The 21,370-nt window shown below is 41.2% G+C and overlaps 1 protein-coding gene and 2 non-coding genes across 3 annotated transcripts; all 3 read left to right on the forward strand.

The window, feature by feature from the left end:
- The first annotated feature begins 4,434 nt into the window (after window positions 1–4,434).
- NCL (nucleolin) lies at window positions 4,435–15,112 on the forward strand. Its single transcript, XM_063442853.1, has 16 exons — window positions 4,435–4,596; window positions 5,506–5,613; window positions 7,336–7,522; window positions 7,613–7,723; window positions 7,915–8,028; window positions 9,179–9,319; window positions 9,406–9,492; window positions 9,669–9,792; window positions 9,870–10,012; window positions 10,214–10,340; window positions 10,870–11,021; window positions 11,351–11,474; window positions 12,114–12,247; window positions 13,186–13,318; window positions 13,896–14,149; window positions 14,612–15,112. Exons 1-16 carry the CDS (start codon window positions 4,579–4,581, stop codon window positions 14,674–14,676), a joined length of 2,022 nt encoding a protein of 673 aa, XP_063298923.1. The 5' UTR covers window positions 4,435–4,578; the 3' UTR covers window positions 14,677–15,112.
- LOC134593885 (small nucleolar RNA SNORD82) lies at window positions 7,777–7,842 on the forward strand. Its single transcript, XR_010090297.1, has one exon. It is a non-coding gene; the product is annotated as a small nucleolar RNA SNORD82 (small nucleolar RNA).
- LOC134593887 (small nucleolar RNA SNORD20) lies at window positions 11,179–11,253 on the forward strand. Its single transcript, XR_010090299.1, has one exon. It is a non-coding gene; the product is annotated as a small nucleolar RNA SNORD20 (small nucleolar RNA).
- Window positions 15,113–21,370: the final 6,258 nt, after the last annotated feature.

Here is a 21,370-nt window from a genome sequence, read left to right on the forward strand (position 1 = left end):
ATCCCACTCTGTTTTTAACAGATTTAAAGGTATACACACCATATATACAAATATTGTGTTTTTCCTAACAAAGCCTTTTTTAAGTGAACTAGCTCCTGGATCCATTACACTGGACTTACAGTGTTAACTACAATACTTCACATTTCAGACAGATTTTTGGTGAAATCTCTGCCCATATCCAGTTTTGAGCACTTCACTTTAAGTCAGACTCCCTCATCCCTGTGTGTTGCATTAGGCACACCAGACCAACCAGATAGGTTTTTTTTTTTTCCTACACCCTGTTACAGCAAAGCTATGACACAATGAGAAGCACCAGATAGTGCTCTCCCTGTGGTGACAGCATCCACTGGGGATGGATGGAGATAGAGATTCCTGTCATAATTCACGTAATTTTCCCTCCCTCTCTCGTTTTGCCACTTTTTAGAAATCTGAATCACTACGAATCTACGAATATACATTCAATATACATTCAGAATGAAACAAATCACACACATCTACTATGCAATCAAAGGGGGGCTAGTCACCTAAACAGACACACACACACACCCTGACAGACACACACATCCTGACAGAAATTATACACACACTCAGAAATAATTTTTATTGAAATACACCCAGCCTTGATACCTTTGGGAGAGCTGGAGTTAATTGGCTTTTCCTGGTGTCCTTTGGGGCTGCAATCATGTTCCTGCTCTGCTCCCTCTCGTGCACTGTATAGCATGCCGGGGTCATAATGACATCATATTCCATCTCCCGGCAGCACTGCAGCATGCGCAAGGGGGCATAGCCAGAACATGACAGCTCCCTCCATCGCCGTCTGCCTTTATTCTGCACCGCCGGCCACCTCCGCACTCCCACAGGCGACTGGCCTCCTCCATTCTCCCTCTGTACTGAACAGGCAGATGTATCCCAGGAGCCAGGGATTTGTCGAGCCCTGGGTTAGGGGCTGTATTAAGGTGTAGGGATAGCAATTGAGGCGGGGTTAGGGCTGTAGTAGGGTATTGGGGCGTTAGGGTCTGTAGTTGGGTATAGGGGCAACAATTGGGGGTAAGAGGCTATAGCAGGGTATGGGTGCAGCAGTTGGGGGTTTATGTGATGTATTCGTGTATATGGGCTGCAATTAGGGGCTTAAGGGCAGAAATTGGTTGGTTAGAGGCTGTAGTAGAGAGTAAGGGGCTGTAGTAGGGGGGGGTTAGGGGTGTAGTTGTGGGTTTAAGGGCTGTAGTGGTTAGGGACTATAGTAGTAATGGGTTTAGGGACTGTAGTGGTAAGGGGCTGTAGTATGGGTGGGTTAGGGGCTGTAGTAGGGTAGTTTAGTGGCCTTAATTAGTGGGTTTATGGGCTGAAGTGGTAAGAAGCTGAAGTAAGGAGTTTAGGGGCTGTAGTAGGGGGTTAAGGGGCTATATTAGGGCTAAGGTGCTACCACCCTCCCCCCTCAGGCTTACCTGTGGGGGAGGAATCCAGGAAGGGATCATGTTTCTTGGTGATCCCAAGTGCGTTGTGAGCAAAGCAGAGACTGCAATCCGCAAGGGGCGGGGTCACACACGAGGGGCATAGCCTGACGCTGCAATGCCCGTGTAGCTACAGAGCGTCTGGGCTCTGTGCACCCGCCCAGGTTCGGCCCTGGGTGTGGGTGTTGTTTCATGGGTTTATGTTGAACCTAATAAGAATTACTCACTAAAGTGAGAATTGTCAGGAATGCAAAGTTAATTTCAAATTTAGGGCCAAAATACCAAAACTGGAAAAAAATTCTTCAAGTCAGCTATGCTTCCTGTTCAGCTACTGTTACCTTAAGGTTGAAATTAAGTTTGAATTTCGAAAAGTTATCACTTTATTGAATAACCCTATCAGTTCCTTGCCCCATGCCTTAAAGCAGTGGTTCCCAACCCAGTCAAGTACCCCCTAACAGTCCAGGATTTAGGGTTTGCCCAGTTGTGGCTAATGTGTTCTTAGAAAGAAAAAAAAAGAAAAAACCTTTAGACACAACAGGGCAATCCCTAAATCTTGGACTGGTAGGGGGTACTTGAGGACTGAGTTGGGAGCATCCAAAAATGTTTTTAAACCCTTAAGGACACATGACGGAACTAATCCGTCATGATTCCCTTTTATTCCAGAAGTTGGGTCCTTAATAACACTGTTTTTGAATTGAGTAAATCTTGTTGGCACAGGAAGTGAAAAGAAAAGATAGACTTCTTACTGCTGGGAAAGGGGTGTTGGGCCTGTGGGAATACTTAGGATGGCAGAGGGAGGGGATGCCAGCATGCTATGAGGGATGAGGACAGATGACTTTTATGCACAGATTTAGCAATAGCAGCCTGAAACTAATTTTTCAGGCTGCTAATTACTTACACCCATGGAAGCAAAGGGTTACTCCAACCTTTTAAAGGGATTAGAGCTTTCCTGTGTAATGCGCCCTATGGAGAAGGTTTGCAGTAAATGCTGCAAAAAATAGGAAGTTTAACTTACCTGGAATTCAGCACAAGGCGAAGTTCCCAGCACTACATTCCATGCCCCCTCCAACATCACAGGGGCCTTTGATAGGCTAATCACAGCCTTAACATAGAGAACCCAGCTCCGAGCACATGCTCTGGTCCAGTGGGGGAAGAATTTTCCCCATCTCCTGAATAGCAGGAAGACCCATGGGGAGGGACAGTTAGCAACCCTTTGCAGGAGTCTGTTGCCAGGGAACACTGCATGCTGACAACAAACATGTTTTATGCACAGAATTGATATTGGCAGCCTGGAACAGACTTCTGGGCTGAAAATGTCACGTGTGCTGGGGTTACAACTATCCCCAGCACACAAGTGCAGATTACTCAGCACATAGATACTTCCACCACTTAAGTGGTCATGGTGGTTGGAGTAATCCTTTAATTATCTGTGTATGTGGAGCGTTTCTTACTGAAACACTGCACATATAGACTCAGACTTCAAGCATCATGACCACTTCAAATCACTAAAGGGGTCATGGTGTTTGGCATAACCCATTAACGTGACATCTGAGCCAGCACCATAAATACATAGCAAACTAATCAAAGTGTTTTTTCCCTCCCTAAACATGAATTGCAGTAAATTGAAAAACAAATACACGATAGATTTGTTATAATCATAACTTGGCTATTTTAACATCACAGGGTTATTCCATAAAGTTTTCATAGTGACTTGAAAACCTCATGTAGGATAAACTTCCCAAACTGTGTCTTGGGAAAAATCAAAAAATGTCTAAAATCAATTATACTAGTGTTTTGTGTTCTAGGGTGCTACAATTTAGTTAATAAACCCTATATTTTGCAATTCAGTTTTTAGGTTACTACAAACCATGCTTGGTGAACAAACACTTGCGAAGATATACATACCTATACGATTTGCCATGTGCTTTAACTAAACTTCAGATTGTTAAGAGAACACCAAACTGTACAATTTAGACGAGAATACACCTTTATCTCTCTTTATCCAACGTGGGCTATTTAGTCACTTAGCTCAGAACCACTGTTAATTGTCTGAACTTTTAAATAACAAAGTTGTGACAATAGTGGAGTTGAAAAAAATAGTGCCATTCGCATTCAATTTGCTATAAATCTGGGCTTAGTTGATAATGCTAAAAACTGCAGTTATGTACTAAGCTCCGAACTGCAGCACACCGAAATCTAAATTGCACAATTTAGGCTAAAGTAGCTGATTCTGAATAAATTATTTAACTCCGCTATTTTAGTCTACATTTTACAATTCCAATATCAAGTTCTTATAGAATAATTCATGTAACGTTTTACAACTCTTTTTTCTGTGCGCATGAATTTACTACTTAATAAACAAATCGCTGATATATGTTCCGTGATAAATATATGTGTAAACAATTTACCCATTATTATTTTGCTATTAAACTGCTCACGACAGTGCAACATATTCACGACTTTCCGTTTGCATTCTACAAGATGTCATTAAAGTTAATATTGAGAAGATTAAAGGACATAAATCCTCCCAACGTTAAAGACGCTAATAATGTAGTAAATCCATATTTAAGCTTTAATTGTAATGTAGGAAATGGTTGCATAACATGCCACTTCCAAGTTCATAAATTAAAATGGGGAAAAAAAAATACAACGCGGTTGTAGAACAAAATATCCTACAGCCAGCTGAGCTACAAACCACGTGGGAACCCTGCACTGTGCCACCATCTTCCCTACATTCACAGCCGCATGGCAGGGCTACACAAAATGGATACGAAAGCTCCGTGATAAGCTCTGATTGGAGGATCGAGTTTCCCTCTCGCTTTCCAATTGGCTTACACGAACCCTGATCGTCAGTTGGCCGTGCGCTTGCGTTCCACAACACTATTGATCGGTGATTGGTCGGCGACGACCACAGCCCGTGATTGGCTAACGCAGTTCTAGGCGGAGCCGGATCTGGAGGTCTCTCCTCTGATTGGTTGTCGGATCGCACGTGGTAAGGAGTCTTTATTAGCGCCTTCGCTGAAGACTTCCCGTCCAGTCGGTTCCTTGTCACAGGCCTCTTTGGTCCTTTGTAGCATCGCTCTGACCTGTAAGACTAACATCCATCGGAATCACACCGACCGCAGACATGGTGAAACTAGCCAAGGTAAGCGGGCCGCAGCATCTTTTGACATTATTAGTAATAATACGGCTGTACGATCGGTACGATCGATGCGATCCGGCCTACACCCAGCTCGCTGCAATTAATAACATTAATAACTGTTTCATCCATTTTTATGCATTTTTACAATCTAGCCGCCATGGCCCGGGGCAGCTGGGTGTGACATCCGCCATCCATCGTCCCGTTTCCCGCGCCTAGCTGCGGCGGGGCACGCGGTGTCTCGCGATAATGGCGGCGGGGTGCACGGTTTATTTGCAGTGAAGTCGTCGTGTTGGCCGGGGCCGCGCTCGGTGCTGCTAGGCGCGGACGCACATGCGCGATCCTTGGCGGGGCGCGTGCGGTGGGCCTCTGGTGATGTCAGCGCGTCACGTGTCCGCAGGCCCGGGCTGTGAGGGGTTAATTCCCTGGCTGAGATGCGGGGGGGGGGGTGCCCACGTGTTGCGGGAGCCTGGTTAATGGCGGCTCGTGCGGTATGGCGGAGGTGGTGGCTGCTGCACAGAATGACAATGGCCGCTTCCCATGCGGGTATAGGGTGGTTCTAGGTCCTTGTGCTTCTCCACACGGCGATATTTATGGCGGCTGTGATCGGGGGAATCCCCAGGCCTTTCACTGCTTAGCGCCAACGTGCGGGAAGGGCAGCGCTAGGTAGCAACACGTGGTTATCCCTGGGGCTCCACGTGGCTCACCGGCTATCTGAAACCGGGCTATATCGACAAGACACGTGTCACATGCTTTATACCGAGTATCGATCATTATTCAGCTTTTACTAAATCATTATGTGTAGCATTATCGTACAACCGCCTGACCGTGTTTACTGGAGAATTTAGACCGTTTCTTTACTGTTATTTAATCTGTATTGACTTTGTTAAATTTATATTTACATTTTTCTTCCAGGGTGCAAAAACGCAAAATAAACCAAAGAAGGCTGCTCCACCACCACCAAAAGATGTGGATGATAGTGATGAAGAGGACATGGAAGAAGATAGCAGCAGTGAAGAGGAGGTGGGTTACATTACTTAAAGGGCTACTTTAACAGCTAAAACAACTTTATGGCTGTGATGCTTGAGAAAAAAAACTTAGATGACAATTAGTATTCAACACTATAGGTACACTCCTGATGCACTACTTAAGTTAAATTTATGGTATAATTGCATTGTGACTTGTCTGGAACTGATTCTGATGTGAGACTCCCTTATGGCAGGCTTTTTGTACAGAAACAAAGAAAACATGTAAAGGTTTAAATTTTAAACACATTTTTTATTTTTTTTTTACAATATAGTTTTTATATATGTATGCAACTTTTATATTTTTGACACACTGTTTATGATGGACATTTACTTGATGGGTGTAATCATGACTGATCAATACACTGCTTTTAGAGAAGCATGTGGGATCTATGACTCATGATGAGGATATACCAAGTCAGTTAGTTGCTCGATACAGAAGTATTTATCCCACAGAGCAGTTATCTTATCAGTTATCAGCATTGCACAAGAGTATAACATAGGAGAGCTTCAGATCATCAATACACTTGGCCAATTCAGACGGACTAAGGCATAGGATATTTAGAGACAAAGTAGTCTCTACTTTGTCTGAGTATATCTTGGCCGAGTTAAAATTTCAGTAAAATTCCACTAGTCAAAAGGAGTATTGTCTGACGATTTTTAAGGGATGTGCTGCTTTTTTCGTGTGGACCTTATATCTCCACCTGCAACCTCATCGATAGTGTACGGTACCTAGAATGTCCCTTTGAATTGAAAATAATTGCCATAAAGTCTAAATGTACTTTGTTTTGATGCAAAGAACACAATTGTTGGGAATACAGAAATATTCCTAATGCTATTTAATCCATAAGTACTGAAATGATTGCATCCCTCATCAAAGGGTTAATAAAACCCTTTAAACACTTGCCTGATTCCAGTACCAAGGTCCCTTGCGGAGTTGAGCTCTGCCAGGTTAATTTGAGGAAACAAACACATGGCAAGCGCTGCTTGCATAGTAGGGCTTCCATGTAGGAAAGTACTTCCAGCATCATATCATGTAGTCAATCGCTGTGAAACTCCAGGAACCTCTATTGGCTGTTTTGTAGACTACCAATTGAGGTAGTCTAAACACTGCAAGTAAACATTGTAGTTTATCTGAAACGGCAATGGTTTACATTGAGTAGTGCCGTGTCCCTCTTAAAGGGACACTATAAGACTCCATTGTCTGTTAGAGACGTGCATCCAAATGGATCTTTAGTCCAGTAACTCGCGCTCTGCATGAGAGCGCCCATTTGTCACATGGCGCCATGAGGGACTCTAGCACTTGTGTAAGGTAAGTAAAGGATTTTTAACCCTTTACCGGGGTGGAAGGCTGCTATATTGCCTGGAATTCAGCTGTGTTCCTCGTACTTTTGTCCTTTTTTTTTAACAAACATTAAAAGATGTATTTGACACTTCAACTTAAACCAATGTGAGTGGATGTCCATGGAACAGTCTGGTCTGCCTTATCTCTTCTAGCACTGTTTCCAATCAATCCCAATGTGTTTTGATTGTGGTTGGAGGAATTAATACTTTCTGGTCTAAGAAACCTGCTGAAAAAGGGGAACTTCTGCTAGGGTTAACATAACTGCATTCCTGTCAACAATGTTCTTCCATTCTGTATATAAATGTACTAGAGTTGGCAACTGTGTATGTTAACAATTTATTATGCCACCAGTAGTCACTCTAGAACTCATTCCAGGTTGAAGTCCCTGTGAAGAAAACCCCTGCAAAGAAAGCAGCCACTCCAGCTAAACAAACACCAGCAAAGAAAGCTGCCACTCCAGCTAAAGTGGCAGTCACACCAGGAAAAAAAGGAGCTACTCCAGTAGGCACAAAAAATGGCAAACAGGCAAAGAAGCAGGAAAGTGAGGATGAAGAAGAATCTGGTATGTCATGGCTCTTGTTTTTTTTTTAATTTAGGTTTTTAATTCCTTACTTTAAAAGGTTCAGTGCTAAACCTCTGCATTTTTTTGTAGATGAAGAATCCGAAGAGGAACAGAAGCCGGTTGCCAAGAAACCTGTAGCCAAAGTATCTGTAGCTGAAGAGGATGATGATGACGACGAAGATGACGATGAGGATGACGAAGGTAAATGTTGCATTGTTGTCTTTGTTAAGAATGTAATGTGCTTATGAAGGAACAGCACATATGATGATAATTTGGGACTTAATACTGAATTATGTGATGCGTTACTTAAACTGATGTGCCATTTAATAAACATTGCATTGTAAGATAGTTGTGTAGTTTTTCAGTGTGTTCAAATATGTCTATTTCTTTAGATGATTCTGAGGAAGAAGTCAGTGCCAAAAAGCCAGTTGCCAAAAAACCTGTTGCAAAGCCTGTGGTAAAGAAGCCGGCAAAGAAAGAGGAATCTGAGGATGAAGATGAGGAAGGTACAAAATCTGTCAAAGTTAAATGAGCCTGTCACTCACTGTATGGGTGGTAATTGTCATTGAGTTACGTATGCCATATTGCAGTTAGTATATACCCCATGCTGGTGAAACAGTCAGTAGTTTAAAAATGTTGCTTTCATTTCTATAGTTGCCAATAAATGACATCACAGCTGCGTGTAGCCACCTTACCTCTAAATTCTGCACAGCCTCCTAATGTGCAAGCACAATGGAATTGTGGGGCTCTGTCTGGTTTTTTTTTGTCAATTGTGCTAGAAGTGTCTTTATACTTCATAAAGACTTTCTTTAGAATATGCAATACTGATTTTGACGGAATTTCACTGAAATTCCCACCCAGTCAAGAGACAAAGTTCGGATTGTATTTCTACTCCGTCTGACTCAAGGCAGTCGAAGAGTCAATCCAGATATTAGTTGTCTGTAACAGCTGCAGGGAATTGGCTGTCTTTGCATGATCCCCCTATAGATCTCAATGCTTTACTCTAGCGCATGCACAAGAGTACAACAGTCCTACTGTTTAAGAGGTGCCCATGAGGGACATGTTCAGCTACATAATCTCACTGACTGCCACATGGTGAGTGCTGCTTTAATAGGCTCATGTGTGCACCTGTTGAGTAATGGTTAACACACGTTTTTTGCCACTTACAATGACTGCATAATATGCATTGTGGCTATCTCAGATTGCCTGCCATGGGTGTACCTCGGGACTATTTTTGAAACCTGCATTAACAGATCCCAGCTGTATTTATAAAGCGCCAACATATTCTGCAGCGCTGTACAATTGGGAAAGTCAACACCATAAGAATAGACCGATACAACGGGTAGATGGTCCTGCCCGTGAGCTTACAATCTAAAACTTGCTTCCCTTTAAATTGTTGCCATAGGTACATTTCAAGCTCTGAATTCATAAACTTGCTTTGATGTATTGCATAAGGGAGTAGTGGTGAAGGGTATAATTCTACACAAACTCTAGAGGCTTGTTTTGCTGGCACAGATGATCATTGTGGACAGTAGGGCTGAAATGTTGAACGTTTTACTGAATTGCTGCTGAATTTTTTTTTCATCTCTTCTCCAATAGCTTGTCTTACAAGCCTTACCTTAGTGGTGTGTAACTGGATTTTTTTTCCTTACAAAGATTCAGATATAGAAATGGAAGTAACACCAGTTGTTGCAAAAGGAAAGAAAGCTGCCCCTGTCAAAGCAAAAGAAGAGTCTGATGATGACGATGATGAGGAAGATGATGATGACGATGAGGAAGATGATGATGAGGAAGAAGGTTGGAAAATATTTGTTTAGCTTTTCTATGTACTTGTTGAAGTGTATTTGGCTTTTAAGTCACATGTATATTTCATCCTCCTCCAGAAACTGTAAAAGAATCTGGTAAACGTAAAAAAGAGGCCCCAAAGAAGGCTGTCCCAGAGAAAAAGCAGAAAACTGAGGGAACAGAAGGTACGCAAACTATTCTATTAGATGGACACAGCTTAAGTGGGTTTCCTGGCACTACTGCTTCCTGGCGCTATCCTATGTTGTGGCTACGCAGGACCCTGCCACTGTACATTAAATTATGTCACTAGACCATATTTCGCTTTTGTAGTCAAAACACTAAGTGGCTTTCTTTATTGCAGGTCTCTCCGTATTTGTGGCAAATCTGAACTCTGCTAAGGACTTTGATGAATTAAAGGAGGCTCTTAGAGTGTTTTTCACAAAGAAAAGCTTAACTGTTGAGGATGTCCGCATTGGTGCATCAAAGTGAGTGTGTTAACTGTGGTACTTTATATTCTTGGCTTGTTTATATTTGGAAACTTATTAATTCTGTATTTTTCCAGGAAATTTGGATATGTGGAATTCTCATCTGAAGAAGAGGTGGAAAAGGCTTTAAAATTCAATGGGAAGAAAGTTCTTGGTTTTGATATGAAGCTGGATAAAGCTATGGCCTTTGACAAGAATAAAAGTGCAGAGGTCAAAAAAGGTATGTCATTTAATGTGCTCTGAAAAGTAAACAAACATCAGAGCAATAAGGGCTTTATAGAAGTGGATTGTATAAATGCCTTCATCTCTGTTAGTAGGCTGAAATTGACTCTGAAAGGGCATACTCCTATGAAAAGGACAACTGCCTATGAACCAGTCTCTCCTGGATATTTGTAGTGTTAAGTGTTTGTGTTTTTTGCAGAGAGAGACTCAAGAACTCTGTTTGTCAAGAATATTCCATACAGCACAACTTCTGAGGACCTGCAGGAAATCTTCGAAAATGCAAAAGAAGTTAGACTTCCAAGTGGGAATGATGGATCAAGCAAAGGGTATGTATTTAATATAGTTGGTATATTAAAGGGATACTAAAGTGCGCGAGGAAAACAAATCAATGTTTTACATTGCAGCACTAAGTGCAATAGGGACACAGCACCCAGACCAGCTTATTGAAGTGGAGTGGTCTGGGTGCCTAGTATCCCTTTAAAATTACATGGCAGTCTATTACTTTGTACGTGAAGTAGAACTATAGTGACTTTAGCACAACTAAATGTTAACATTCTGTTTTTTTTTTTTAAATTGTAAAAGGGTAACTCTTCCCATGTATTAACATTGTAAAAATTTTTTATTTATAAGAACTAAAAGTAAATGATGAATCGTATGAAAACTTCATTATAAATTAACTTTAATGTTGTATTGTCCAGTGAAGTTATATTTACCCTTTAATTTGCATGGCTGGCATGCAAGTGTAGTGGGTTTTGCAGTGCTATTTGTGGTTTTTTTTGTTCAGCCCAGTTAACACTTTGTTTTTAAATGGTTTTCTTGATGACTAAAAGTTAATGTATTGTCTTTTCTATTCAGTATTGCTTATGTAGAATTCAACAGTGAAGCAGAGGCAGATAAAGCTCTTGAGGAAAAACAAGGAACTGAGATTGATGGGAGAGCTATATTCTTGGACTTCACAGGAGACAAGAGTCAAAACAGTGGAGCAAGACGATCTTCTGGTCCTGGAGGTATGTAAATGGACACTGCTCGTATTTTAGTAGTAGTTTTATAAAGTACCGGATTCACACTGCATTGTGTGAACAAATACATAGATTTCTTTAAAGTGTGTTTAAAACATAAGGCAGGTGCTAAAATTAAAATTCCACCAACTCAATGTATTAAAGCTGGAAATGATGACTGAAATATCTGACAAACACTGATGTTAACTCTAATATTTAAGATAGTCAAGTTCTGATCCAGTACTCTTGCTGCTTCTTGGTTGCATTTACCATGTAAAGTGTTTCTTGAATGTGTCAACAGGTTGCATGAGCAAACACCTATTTTTTTTTTATTATAGGAGATTCCAAAACCCTTGTTGTGAACAATCTTGCCTACAGTGCTACAGAAGACAGTTTACAGGAAGTCTTTGAGAAAGCAACATCAATTAGGATACCACAGAACAATCAGGGAAGACCTAAAGGGTTGGTATCCCCTCCTTCATTCAATGCCATGACAAAAAATTACAATTTACATTCAATGACTGTCTTTGGGTGTCAAACCGTGAACTTTTGACCTGTGATTATGATTAGTCTCACTTATGTACAGTGTAATTTTGCACTTAAACATAGTGTCTTTAAAACTACAGGTTTTGGTTTCATGAGGTTATATGCATTTTTAGTATTCAACTTTATGTAAGATGGGATGTGTTTGCAATATTCTCTTGCAATTGATGTGTGGCTTGTGTGCATTCAAAGAAATCTGCAATTGTCTGAATTCCACAATATGGGTCTATCAGACAAAATAATCTGACATGCTGGAGTTCTGTCCCTGATGCCAGGGAGTAGGCTGATTTCCGCACGAAAGAAAGGTCACTCATGTTAAGCACATTTGTTCTGGTCACTCATGTTAAGCACATTTGTTCTCGTACTGAACAGAAGAGTTGGCTGTTACACTTCCATTACAAATATAATTGACAACTCTCACTTGGCATTGCAAAAAATGCTTACTACTTTAGCTGTCTTTAAAGTACAGTAATAGTTGCACACCTACATCATTTTGTCTTGTACAAATATATAAATGCCACAAGTTGACCTTGCCCTGAATCTTTTTCCTTTTTCTAGCTTTGCATTCATAGAATTTTCAACTGTGGAAGAAGCAAAAGATGCCATTGAATCCCTTAACAATACAGAAATTGAAGGAAGGACTATTCGACTTGAGTTTAGTACCGGAGGTGGCCCTCAAGCTGGTGGCAGAGGTATCAATAGATTACATTCTTGATGAAAAACACGCTTTGGTAGTGATCCAGCCCTGTCATGTTTCACTTGGCCCTTGTAACATCCAGACTATTATGTAGTTTGTAGGTTTTTAAGAGTCCATTTAATGTGTTATAGGTTAACCCTATAAGGCAATATGAAAGACCCAAAAAGCCCAATGAGTTCCCTTTAAAGAATCAGTTTATAGACGAAAATTATATACAGGGACTATACAAAAGAAAATGGAAAGAACCAATAAAAGCCAATAAGGCTTTGTGGGTAATGAGGGAGGGTAAGTAGGTGATCACTTAAGTGGATCTATGTAGATATACAATGAGCAAAAACTGGAGGACTGGATCTATGGTGCCTTTAAGTGAAAAAGGAACTGAATCAGAATGGCTTAAATCCTTTCTGGAAAAGTACAGGCTGTTCTTTTTTTTCTTCTTTTTTTCTTTTTTTTTTGACATACAGCATTTAAACAATTATCAGCCCACTTGAAACAAAGTGGCTAGATACCCACCCTGCTAGTGAATGTCCAATATATCAGAGCTCTTGCTAGAACAATCCAGATTTAACACTCATCTGGCCGCAACTGTGTAAGGATGAGTCTTAAAGTCTTAGTGCAGAGCAAATGGTCCACAACCTAGACCGGGGTACCAACCCAGTCACCAACTACTACCCTGTTGTATCTAATGCATTTAGTTTTTTTCCTCTTTTCAAAAAAAAAAAACCCTAACAGAGTAATCCCTGACTGGTCTTGGGAACCACTGACCTAGACTAAAAATTGCATCAAATGTAAATTATTTCAAGTGTAAAGAACTGTTCCAACACAACCATAATAAATGTTAAGATTCATCATTCATTCATTAAAGCAAATAAGTACAAATGTCTGTACTAGGTTGCAGCTTGTATAACAACTTTGTTTTTCAATGTATTGAAGCTTCTGCACAGACAAAGACACTTTTTGTCAAAGGCCTTTCTGAAGACACCACAGAGGAAACTTTAAAGGAAGCATTTGATGGCTCCATAAACGCAAGAATTGTGACCGATCGAGACACTGGAGCATCCAAGGGGTTAGTCGTTTATTTGCTAGGTTTTTGTAAAGGGACACCCTGGTCTTCTCCCTCCATTGGGGTTGCATCTGAGAATGGCTTGCAAAAGTTGCTGATAATTTACCCGAATCCTTTGCAAGCCCTTCCCTTTTAACCAACTTTTTGTGGGTTCCTTATTGCAGACTTATCAGTGAAAAGTATTTGCAAGGCGGCAGGTGCTCTGAGCTAAACTTGAATTGTTGAGGGGGTGTAACAAGGATAAAATCTAAATGCCCACTTCTGATGCACTTTTTGTAAAATATAGGGTCACTCTTTACACATAGTGAATGAACTTCAACAAGATTTAGTAGTAGCCTGGAGTGTCCCTCTTATAATCCTTCTCTTTGAGCACCATCCTACCAAAATCTGATGGTAGTAAATGGTTTCGCAAGAGAAGCATAGAAGTACATATTGCTGGCAAAATGTGTCCTCTCTGTAAGGTGCGAGGTGCAAATGGCCACTGTGTGACATTAATTTCCACTGTAAGGGTTAGTAAAAACAGTGTTCCATAGTAATCTAAAGTGCTCATGTTTATCTCGTGTTTTATTTTCTGTTCTAGATTTGGCTTTGTAGACTTCTCTTCTGCTGAAGATGCAAAGGCTGCCAAAGATGCAATGGAGGATGGTGAAATAGATGGAAGCAGAGTCACTCTAGATTTTGCAAAACCCAAAGGTGACGGCCAGAGAGGAGGGCGTGGAGGATTTGGAAGAGGCGGTTTTGGCGGCAGAGGTGGTGGTGGTCGTGGTGGGTTTGGCGGCAGAGGTGGTGGCGGCCGTGGAGGATTTGGTGGTAGAGGAAGAGGAGGATTTGGAGGTAAGCTTATTTGTAGTTTTGCAATGCCCACCTTTATCTTTTCTACCTCCTTTGGTTTGAGTAAAAACTTTTTGGATAAAAAAAGTGCTAAGGTGTATAACGTTGGGGTGTTGGCAATTTGGTTGGAAAACTACCCTTTTCTTAATAATCAATGGCCATTCAAAGCACCAGAGCAACTACAGAGCCTGTCCCTGCATTTTATAAAAAAGACAATGGTTACAGTCTCCTACTGTGACCATTGGTGGCTTACACCCTAGCAACTAGAAGCACTTCATGATTGCAGTCCAACTAAGGATTGACGTTTGGTGTGTCTGTACTTCAGTCAGAGATGCTGATTTGCTGTGCAAGTCACAAGCATGGAGTCTGGCAGAGTTGTTGGCTATGGATCCAGTTGTTGTTTTTTTCTTGAAGTTTGACTTCCTGACAACTCTTTTAATGCATAATCATGTAAATCCTTTTCAGGTAGAGGAGGAGGTGGAGGATTCAGAGGTGGAAACCAAGGGAAGAAGATAAAGTTTGATGACTAAACAGTTTGATTCCCCTTCAAACCTTAAGCCATCTCCCTTAAATGAAAGGACTCTGAGGTCAAAAGGAGACTTTGGGTTTCCTTCCCCAAACCAGTCTAACCTTGCCAGAGCCTTCTGTTTGGACATTCCAAAGTGGAGACTTAATTTGTTCTGCTACCACCTGGATGCAAAGTCATTTCATGGAAGATGTGTGACTGCTTGACTATACTTATACAGACTTTCTTTTTGTTTCTTTGTTTTTGATTTTTTTTTAGTGTGCGAGAAGAGACCCTGTCCTGAACCTGTCAAATTAATGTTTTACCAACTGTAAAAAAAGAAATTTCCTTATTGAATCCTGTAGTATTTTGCTGTAAATGCAGAATGTTAATGATTTGTGCTTAGACAGCCTGTCTTCGAATTAAAGGACCTCATCTGGTTACATTATTTTTATTTACAACGGTCTTCAAATGTTCTCCCTTTTTATCACATTTAATTTTGTCTGTCGATTGTGATACTTATTTTCCTCCACAGCATGTGTATTTTTAGTCAGGCTTTTATCCCTGCAGTGCGCATTCCTTTCATAGCGAATTGCCACCCAATGAATCTGAAGTTGCATAGTCGATGTAAATGCGAGCTGAGTTTGTATTAAAAGGGCATTTTGTAACATTTGTAAATCTTTGGCTTAGTTTAAACAATTAGATAGAACTGTAAAATATCTGAATTAGCTTCTTAAAATTTTATTGCATCCCCTCAATGTTATTGGCTAATGCTTGTGTTTGGAGCAAAAGGATAACTACTTCCATTGTTTTTCTTTACCTCTTCTGTCGGAGTGAACTCTGGATATACCTGGAACATTTAAATATTGGATACAAACCTGTATATTTGTAAGTTTCCCATTGCCCTTCTCTGGAGTGCTGTTGTCTACATTGAATCCCCCACTTTTATAACATTGTTCTCTGGATTGGACGGATTGGCTTTACTTGTATGCCAACAGTCTTGCTGTAGTTTTCAAGATGGTTATGAACGGAAATGTTGCTTGCGTATATACTCTTATTTTACAAAAAACACTCTTTATAGCTGTTGCTCAGAGGAGCAACTACTGTAGTACAAGACATTGTGACTTTTTTTTTTAAACAATGTGGCTCCATTGTCAAAAGAAATAAATGGAAAAGTTAAAAAAATCGCTTTGTTTTGTTGCTACAAGATCACCTATGGTCCAAAAGGAGACTGCAAAGGCCCATAAATTTAATAAATCCACATTTGCTGTTGGAATATAGGCCACTAGATATAAATTTGCCTCTCAACATGGCTTCCTGTCTGGTAAATGAAGTTGTAGATTACACGATACATTTCTTATGGTGGTTTATTGGTATTTCAGTTACTTTTATTGAACTGCAGAACTAATTAAGAAACTGACTCTGTCAAACAAATTAAATAGAACATTAATCACTGCAACATTGTTGCCTTAGCTTTTGTTATGCATATTGTTACAATGGGAAAGCCCCACAATCGTGAGGGTTTTGGAAAGAAACATTAAATACAGAGAGACTTTCAAGGTTTGTCCTACCAGCAACTGTATTCAATAATGCCTGAGGGTAAATGCAGTACAAATTTAGTTAAATTGGATGGAAATGCATAGTTTAGAAAATGACGACTTCTGCTGTTAAGACAACATTTTTCCTGAAAGCCTTTAACAGTTGCCTCCCCTTCTCAAAGTGAGGGTACCTAGTCAACGATTTGAAACCTAATTGGTAATATAAATAGCTGCAAGAAATGAAGTGTTCTGGGATGGGGAGGTCTACCTTATCATTTGGTGGATTTGTTCTTGCTAAAGCTTTAACTCATCTTAGGTGTAGGTTTATCTTGTATTTTTGCTTCTAGAATCATTATTGCATGCTGTACCATCAACAAGTAGTTATGGTTGCTTCTCGTGAGGGTGCATTGGATGACCAGGTGTTTCAGAACAGCTTTTTACATAACGCATTCTAACCTTTCAGACATGAGTTAAGGTTGCACAGGCCACCTTAACTGGCTGTATGTTTGTTTTTACTATGGAAGGCATAGGCAACATTCAGCACTGCAGATGTCTTGAACTACACCTCCCATAATGCTTTGCCAGCATTATGAGGGATGTAGTCCACATCTGGAGTGCTCAAGGTTGCCTATCCCTCTACTAGGGTATATTGCACCACATAAGCCTGTGGTGTAGATTATAGGATAGGTCTGGCATCTTGCCATAAGGATGTCTAGGTTACCTCATCCCTGATAACTCTTGTGTGGGTAATGTTGGTACCTGTGTCCTTGGCTTTATGTTGGGGTGTATGGCCAATGCCTCATGTTTCCTCGCCCTGGGGTACAGTGGGCTCTTAATTTGGTTAATTTGTGCTTGTGAGAGTCATTGATGCTTTAAGTGATGCTGATATGTGGGCAGTCCACCATGATTATGGTTGCAAATAAGAGTGAAGAGTGGTGTTGGGCAAGGTGGTATCGGTCTTTTGGGTAATCAAATGCAGATAGTTTACTCATTTCGTGTAAATGGTACATATGTTTTACTCCACATCTATTCCAAATTCTAAAATTAAAATCCAGTATTAAAGTAGATAAAACCTTAAGGGGAGTTGAGAGGAGTGTCGGATGACATCCCATACTTGCTATTGTGGCAGGGAGTGCTTGTGACATATTTGGTCTTTTGGTGGGAAAGTTACCAAGACCCACTCACTGTTCGTGTCTCACTGTGGAAGCCAATTTTGCTCTTATGTTTACCCATTGATGTGCGGTTGGGACTCGCACGGTGACTGTCCCGAATATTTATTGTAATTTGGGCAAGATTATCATTTTGACTGCGGCTATACGCCCTGACCAGGAGAATTCATTTCTCCAGTTATGGAAAGTGTTGTGATGCCATTACTCACTGTTATGTAATTTAGGTGGTACTATTTTTTGATAGGTTGTGGGGTAGTTTAACTCAAAGAAAAGTAAGAATCTGTTCTCCAGTCATGAGTATTCCCTCTTTAGTTCTGATAGGTAATCATCCTCCATCCTCACCCCTATGACTAGTGTTTTATTTTTTAGTACGAGCAGTGGCTGTAGGTTTGTAGTTGGGAATGGAATACTGGCAAGGAGATGCGTGGGTTAGTCATGGTTAGCAAAATATCATCCACGAAGAGATTTAATTTGTATTCCTTGTTTCCTATGCGTTCTCATGTCAGGGGCCCTGACGAAGGTGCATCTCAGCACAAACGCGCGTCAGGCTCATCTGGGCTCATTTTCCTCACTCTTTTCCTCACTAGGTTATCTATCACTATGTGCAGGCAACCAACATTCTAAGTATGGTTCTGCACATAGAGGCACCTTAAATCTTTATTTTTCACCTCTCCCTCTCGCCTGGTGGTCACAATTTATGTGCCGGTCCAAGGTTATTTCCCTTTGACGATATATGGGACTAAACTATGCATGCTTAATAGCTCCTGTTTTTTGTATGTAACCTCTACCTATTAGAGCTACAACTACCTGGCACCAGATTCGAGAGGGACCGAACAGTCATCTACAGTGGTTTGATAGTCATTCCACAGCCAGTATCCACATGCTGTCCCTCATCTATTTGTCGGGAACTCCGTATGATCTAGTCTATGTATTCACAGGCTATCTATCACGCTGGGACTAGCAGTAGCCATAATTTACTCCCTAAACTACGTAGGGCACATAGTTTGACCGCATCCTGGACACCCATGTCAGTTGCATGACAATTACCTACTGAACATACCCATAAGCCCCTGGACTTGACCGTTCACATAGCCCTAATAAAGTCACTAGCCAGTTGCATGTGTTGTACATAGTAGGAGAAAGGTATCTCTAGAGAGACATTTATAGAGGTGAGCCACTAAGGCAAGATTGCACTTTGTATTAGATGTGACTCAATTTATTCTATTTATCTAATACTATTACCAACTCTTCAGATTACACAGCTATTATATTTATATTTTCCTCTGATTTCCAGCAGTATACTCAACCAGTCTGGTTCTTTCCAGCTCTTTGAGTATTCCATTGGTTCTTTCTATATATAGGGGTTAAGCCCCAGGACATTTCTGGAGTGTCCAAGGTGTATATTTCCCCCAACGAGACGGTCCCAATTTCTGGACCCATTCTCATGGGTGGAAATTTCTTCTGTTACTTAGTGTAGAAGAATACCTGGCTCAAAGATGGGCCCTGCAAGGAGCATATCATCTATCCTACTGTATGTCTTAGAGTAATATGAGTATCACCTGCCTGAAGGATGTACTGTCCTCCAGCAATCATTCAAGTTGAATTGGAGGAACAATTTTGCAATGAGGTTTAAGCTGTTTATACCTGGCTGTGTGTTTCAGTATGGATGTGTCTAAATTTGACACAGTGGATTTGGTTTGTTTGGTATGTTTCATACCAAATTGAGGGATTTTAGATTTAAAGAAGTGGGTTTCTTTGAGGGATAATATGTCTTCCGCAGTTTTGCAGGCTTCCTGGAGAACCATGTGTTGGTTGTGGGGTATATTCAACCCAAATACATTATGGGAATTGACTCTCGGTGTGAACTATAAGTAGGATCACTATCTGATATGTTGGGCCTATTACCTCTGTGTGGTCTGCTGTAAGCTTCTCTGTAACAGTCTCTGGGTGTTGCCATGAAACATTAAGGGACTGAGGGTGTCTGAGAATTTGTAATCCTATATTCTGGTACAACATTGCTCCTGTGAGCACAGCTGGGGTTTGTAGAGGGGATAAATGGGAGGGAGGAGTTACAGAAAAACAAGTAAAAAAAAAAAAAAATTGAAATAGTATGGTGCCTTTGAAATACATTTTAATAACTCCAATTATATACTCTGGTGGTTAAAGGGACACTCCAGGCACCCAGACCACTTCTGCCCATTGGAGTGGTCTGGGTGCCAACTCCCACTACCCTTAACTCTGCAAGTGTAATTATTGCAGTTTTCATAAACTGCAATAGCAGAAGTGGTCTGGATGCCAACTCCCACTCTCATAAACTGCAATATTTACCTTGCAGGGTTAACTCCTCCTCTAGTGGCTTTCTACTAGACAGCCACTAGAGGGCACTTTCGTGTTTATAGCACATGAAAAGTGTGTTATAACGTCCTCACGCTATGTGAAGACCTCCAGCGTCGCTGGGGTGGTCTAATGTCCGTGCCTGTGGCTGCGCATTGGGTTGCCACCGCCGGATGACGTCGGTGGGGGAGGCGCGTGGGTGTGCTCTGACCCATTGCCGCTGGATACAGGTAAGTCGCTGAAGGGGTTGGGGGTGGGAGAGAGGGGACCTGCTGCGGTTTGTTTTCCTGGCACTGGAGAGTCCCTTTAATAAGGTATCAAATTAACCCTAAGAAGGCCCATATAAAATAGATTGAAGGACATAATGATTGAAGCTATATAACAGTAGTAGGAGTAAAAACAGTTAAAGGAACAGTATAGTCACCTAAATTACTTTCGCTAAATAAAGCAGTTTTAGTGTATAGATCATTCCCCTGCAATTTCACTGCTAAATTCACTGTCATTTAGGAGTTAAATCACTTTGTTTCTGTTTATGCAGCCCTAGCCACACCTCCCCTGGCTATGATTGACAGCCTGCATGAAAAAAAAAAAAACTGGTTTCACTTTCAAACAGATGTACCGTATTTTTCGCTCCATAAGACGCACCTCACCATAAGACGCACCTAGTTTTTAGAGGAAGAAACCCAGAAAAAAAAATATTCTGAACAAACTGTCCCATAGTGTTTCTTACTATGGGACAGTTTGTACAGAATATTTTTTTTCTCCCCTGTCCCATAGTCTTCACCCACCCCCTCCCCATAGACTTCATCCACCCCCCTCCCCATAGACTTCATCCACCCCCCTCCCCATAGACTTCATCCACCCCCCCCCCTCCCCATAGACTTCATCCCCCCCCCCTCCCCATAGACTTCATCCCCCCCTCCCCATAGACTTCATCCCCCCCCCTCCCCATATTCTTCTCTCCCATACTGTCCCCCTCCCCTTGTCCCATAATTACTTACCTGTCTTGTAGCGTTGGCCGGCAGCACAGGGCGCACCGCGGTACTGGAACTTGAATTTCATGTTCCGGTTTCCGGCGGGACTGAAAGGAAGTGCGCACTCAGCTTTTGAGGGGAAAAGAAGTGCGTCTTATGGAGTGAAAAATACGGTAATTTACCTTAAATAATTGTATCTCAATCTCTAAATTGAACTTTAATCACAGACAGGAGGCTCTTGTAGGGTCTAGCAAGCTATTAACATAGCAGGGGATAAGAAAATCTTAATTAAACAGAACTTGCAATAAAGAAAGCCTAAATAGGGCTTATGGAAGGCTGTGCAAGTCACATGCAGGGAGGTGTGACTAGGGTTCATAAACAAAGGGATTTAACTCCTAAATGGCAGAGGGTTGAGCAGTGAGGCTGCAGGGGCATGTTCTATACACCAAAACTGCTTCATTAAGCTAAAGTTGTTCCGGTGACTATAGTATCCCTTTAAATATGATTTAAGTGAGGGAAGATAGAGGAGCGACTATGATCCTACAGATCATTAAATTAAGGGGGGCTTGTTTTATTTGAATTCAATCAAGACAGAGAGGCCAAGTGCTTGCTGATTGGCAATATTGACTAATTTGTGTTCATATATAATGTAAATGTATCATTCCACAGGCCATGAAGAAAGCCATAGGCCATAAAGAAATTGA

The sequence above is a fragment of the Pelobates fuscus genome, chromosome 2 (assembly GCF_036172605.1).
Source record: "Pelobates fuscus isolate aPelFus1 chromosome 2, aPelFus1.pri, whole genome shotgun sequence".
In the NCBI taxonomy this organism is placed as follows: Eukaryota; Metazoa; Chordata; class Amphibia; order Anura; family Pelobatidae; genus Pelobates; species Pelobates fuscus.

Coding starts and splice junctions, on each gene's coding strand:
- NCL (XM_063442853.1), top strand. Junction 8,029..9,178: donor TGAGGATGAAGATGAGGAAG/GTACAAAATCTG, acceptor TTCCTTACAAAG/ATTCAGATATAGAAATGGAA. Junction 9,493..9,668: donor GAAAACTGAGGGAACAGAAG/GTACGCAAACTA, acceptor TCTTTATTGCAG/GTCTCTCCGTATTTGTGGCA.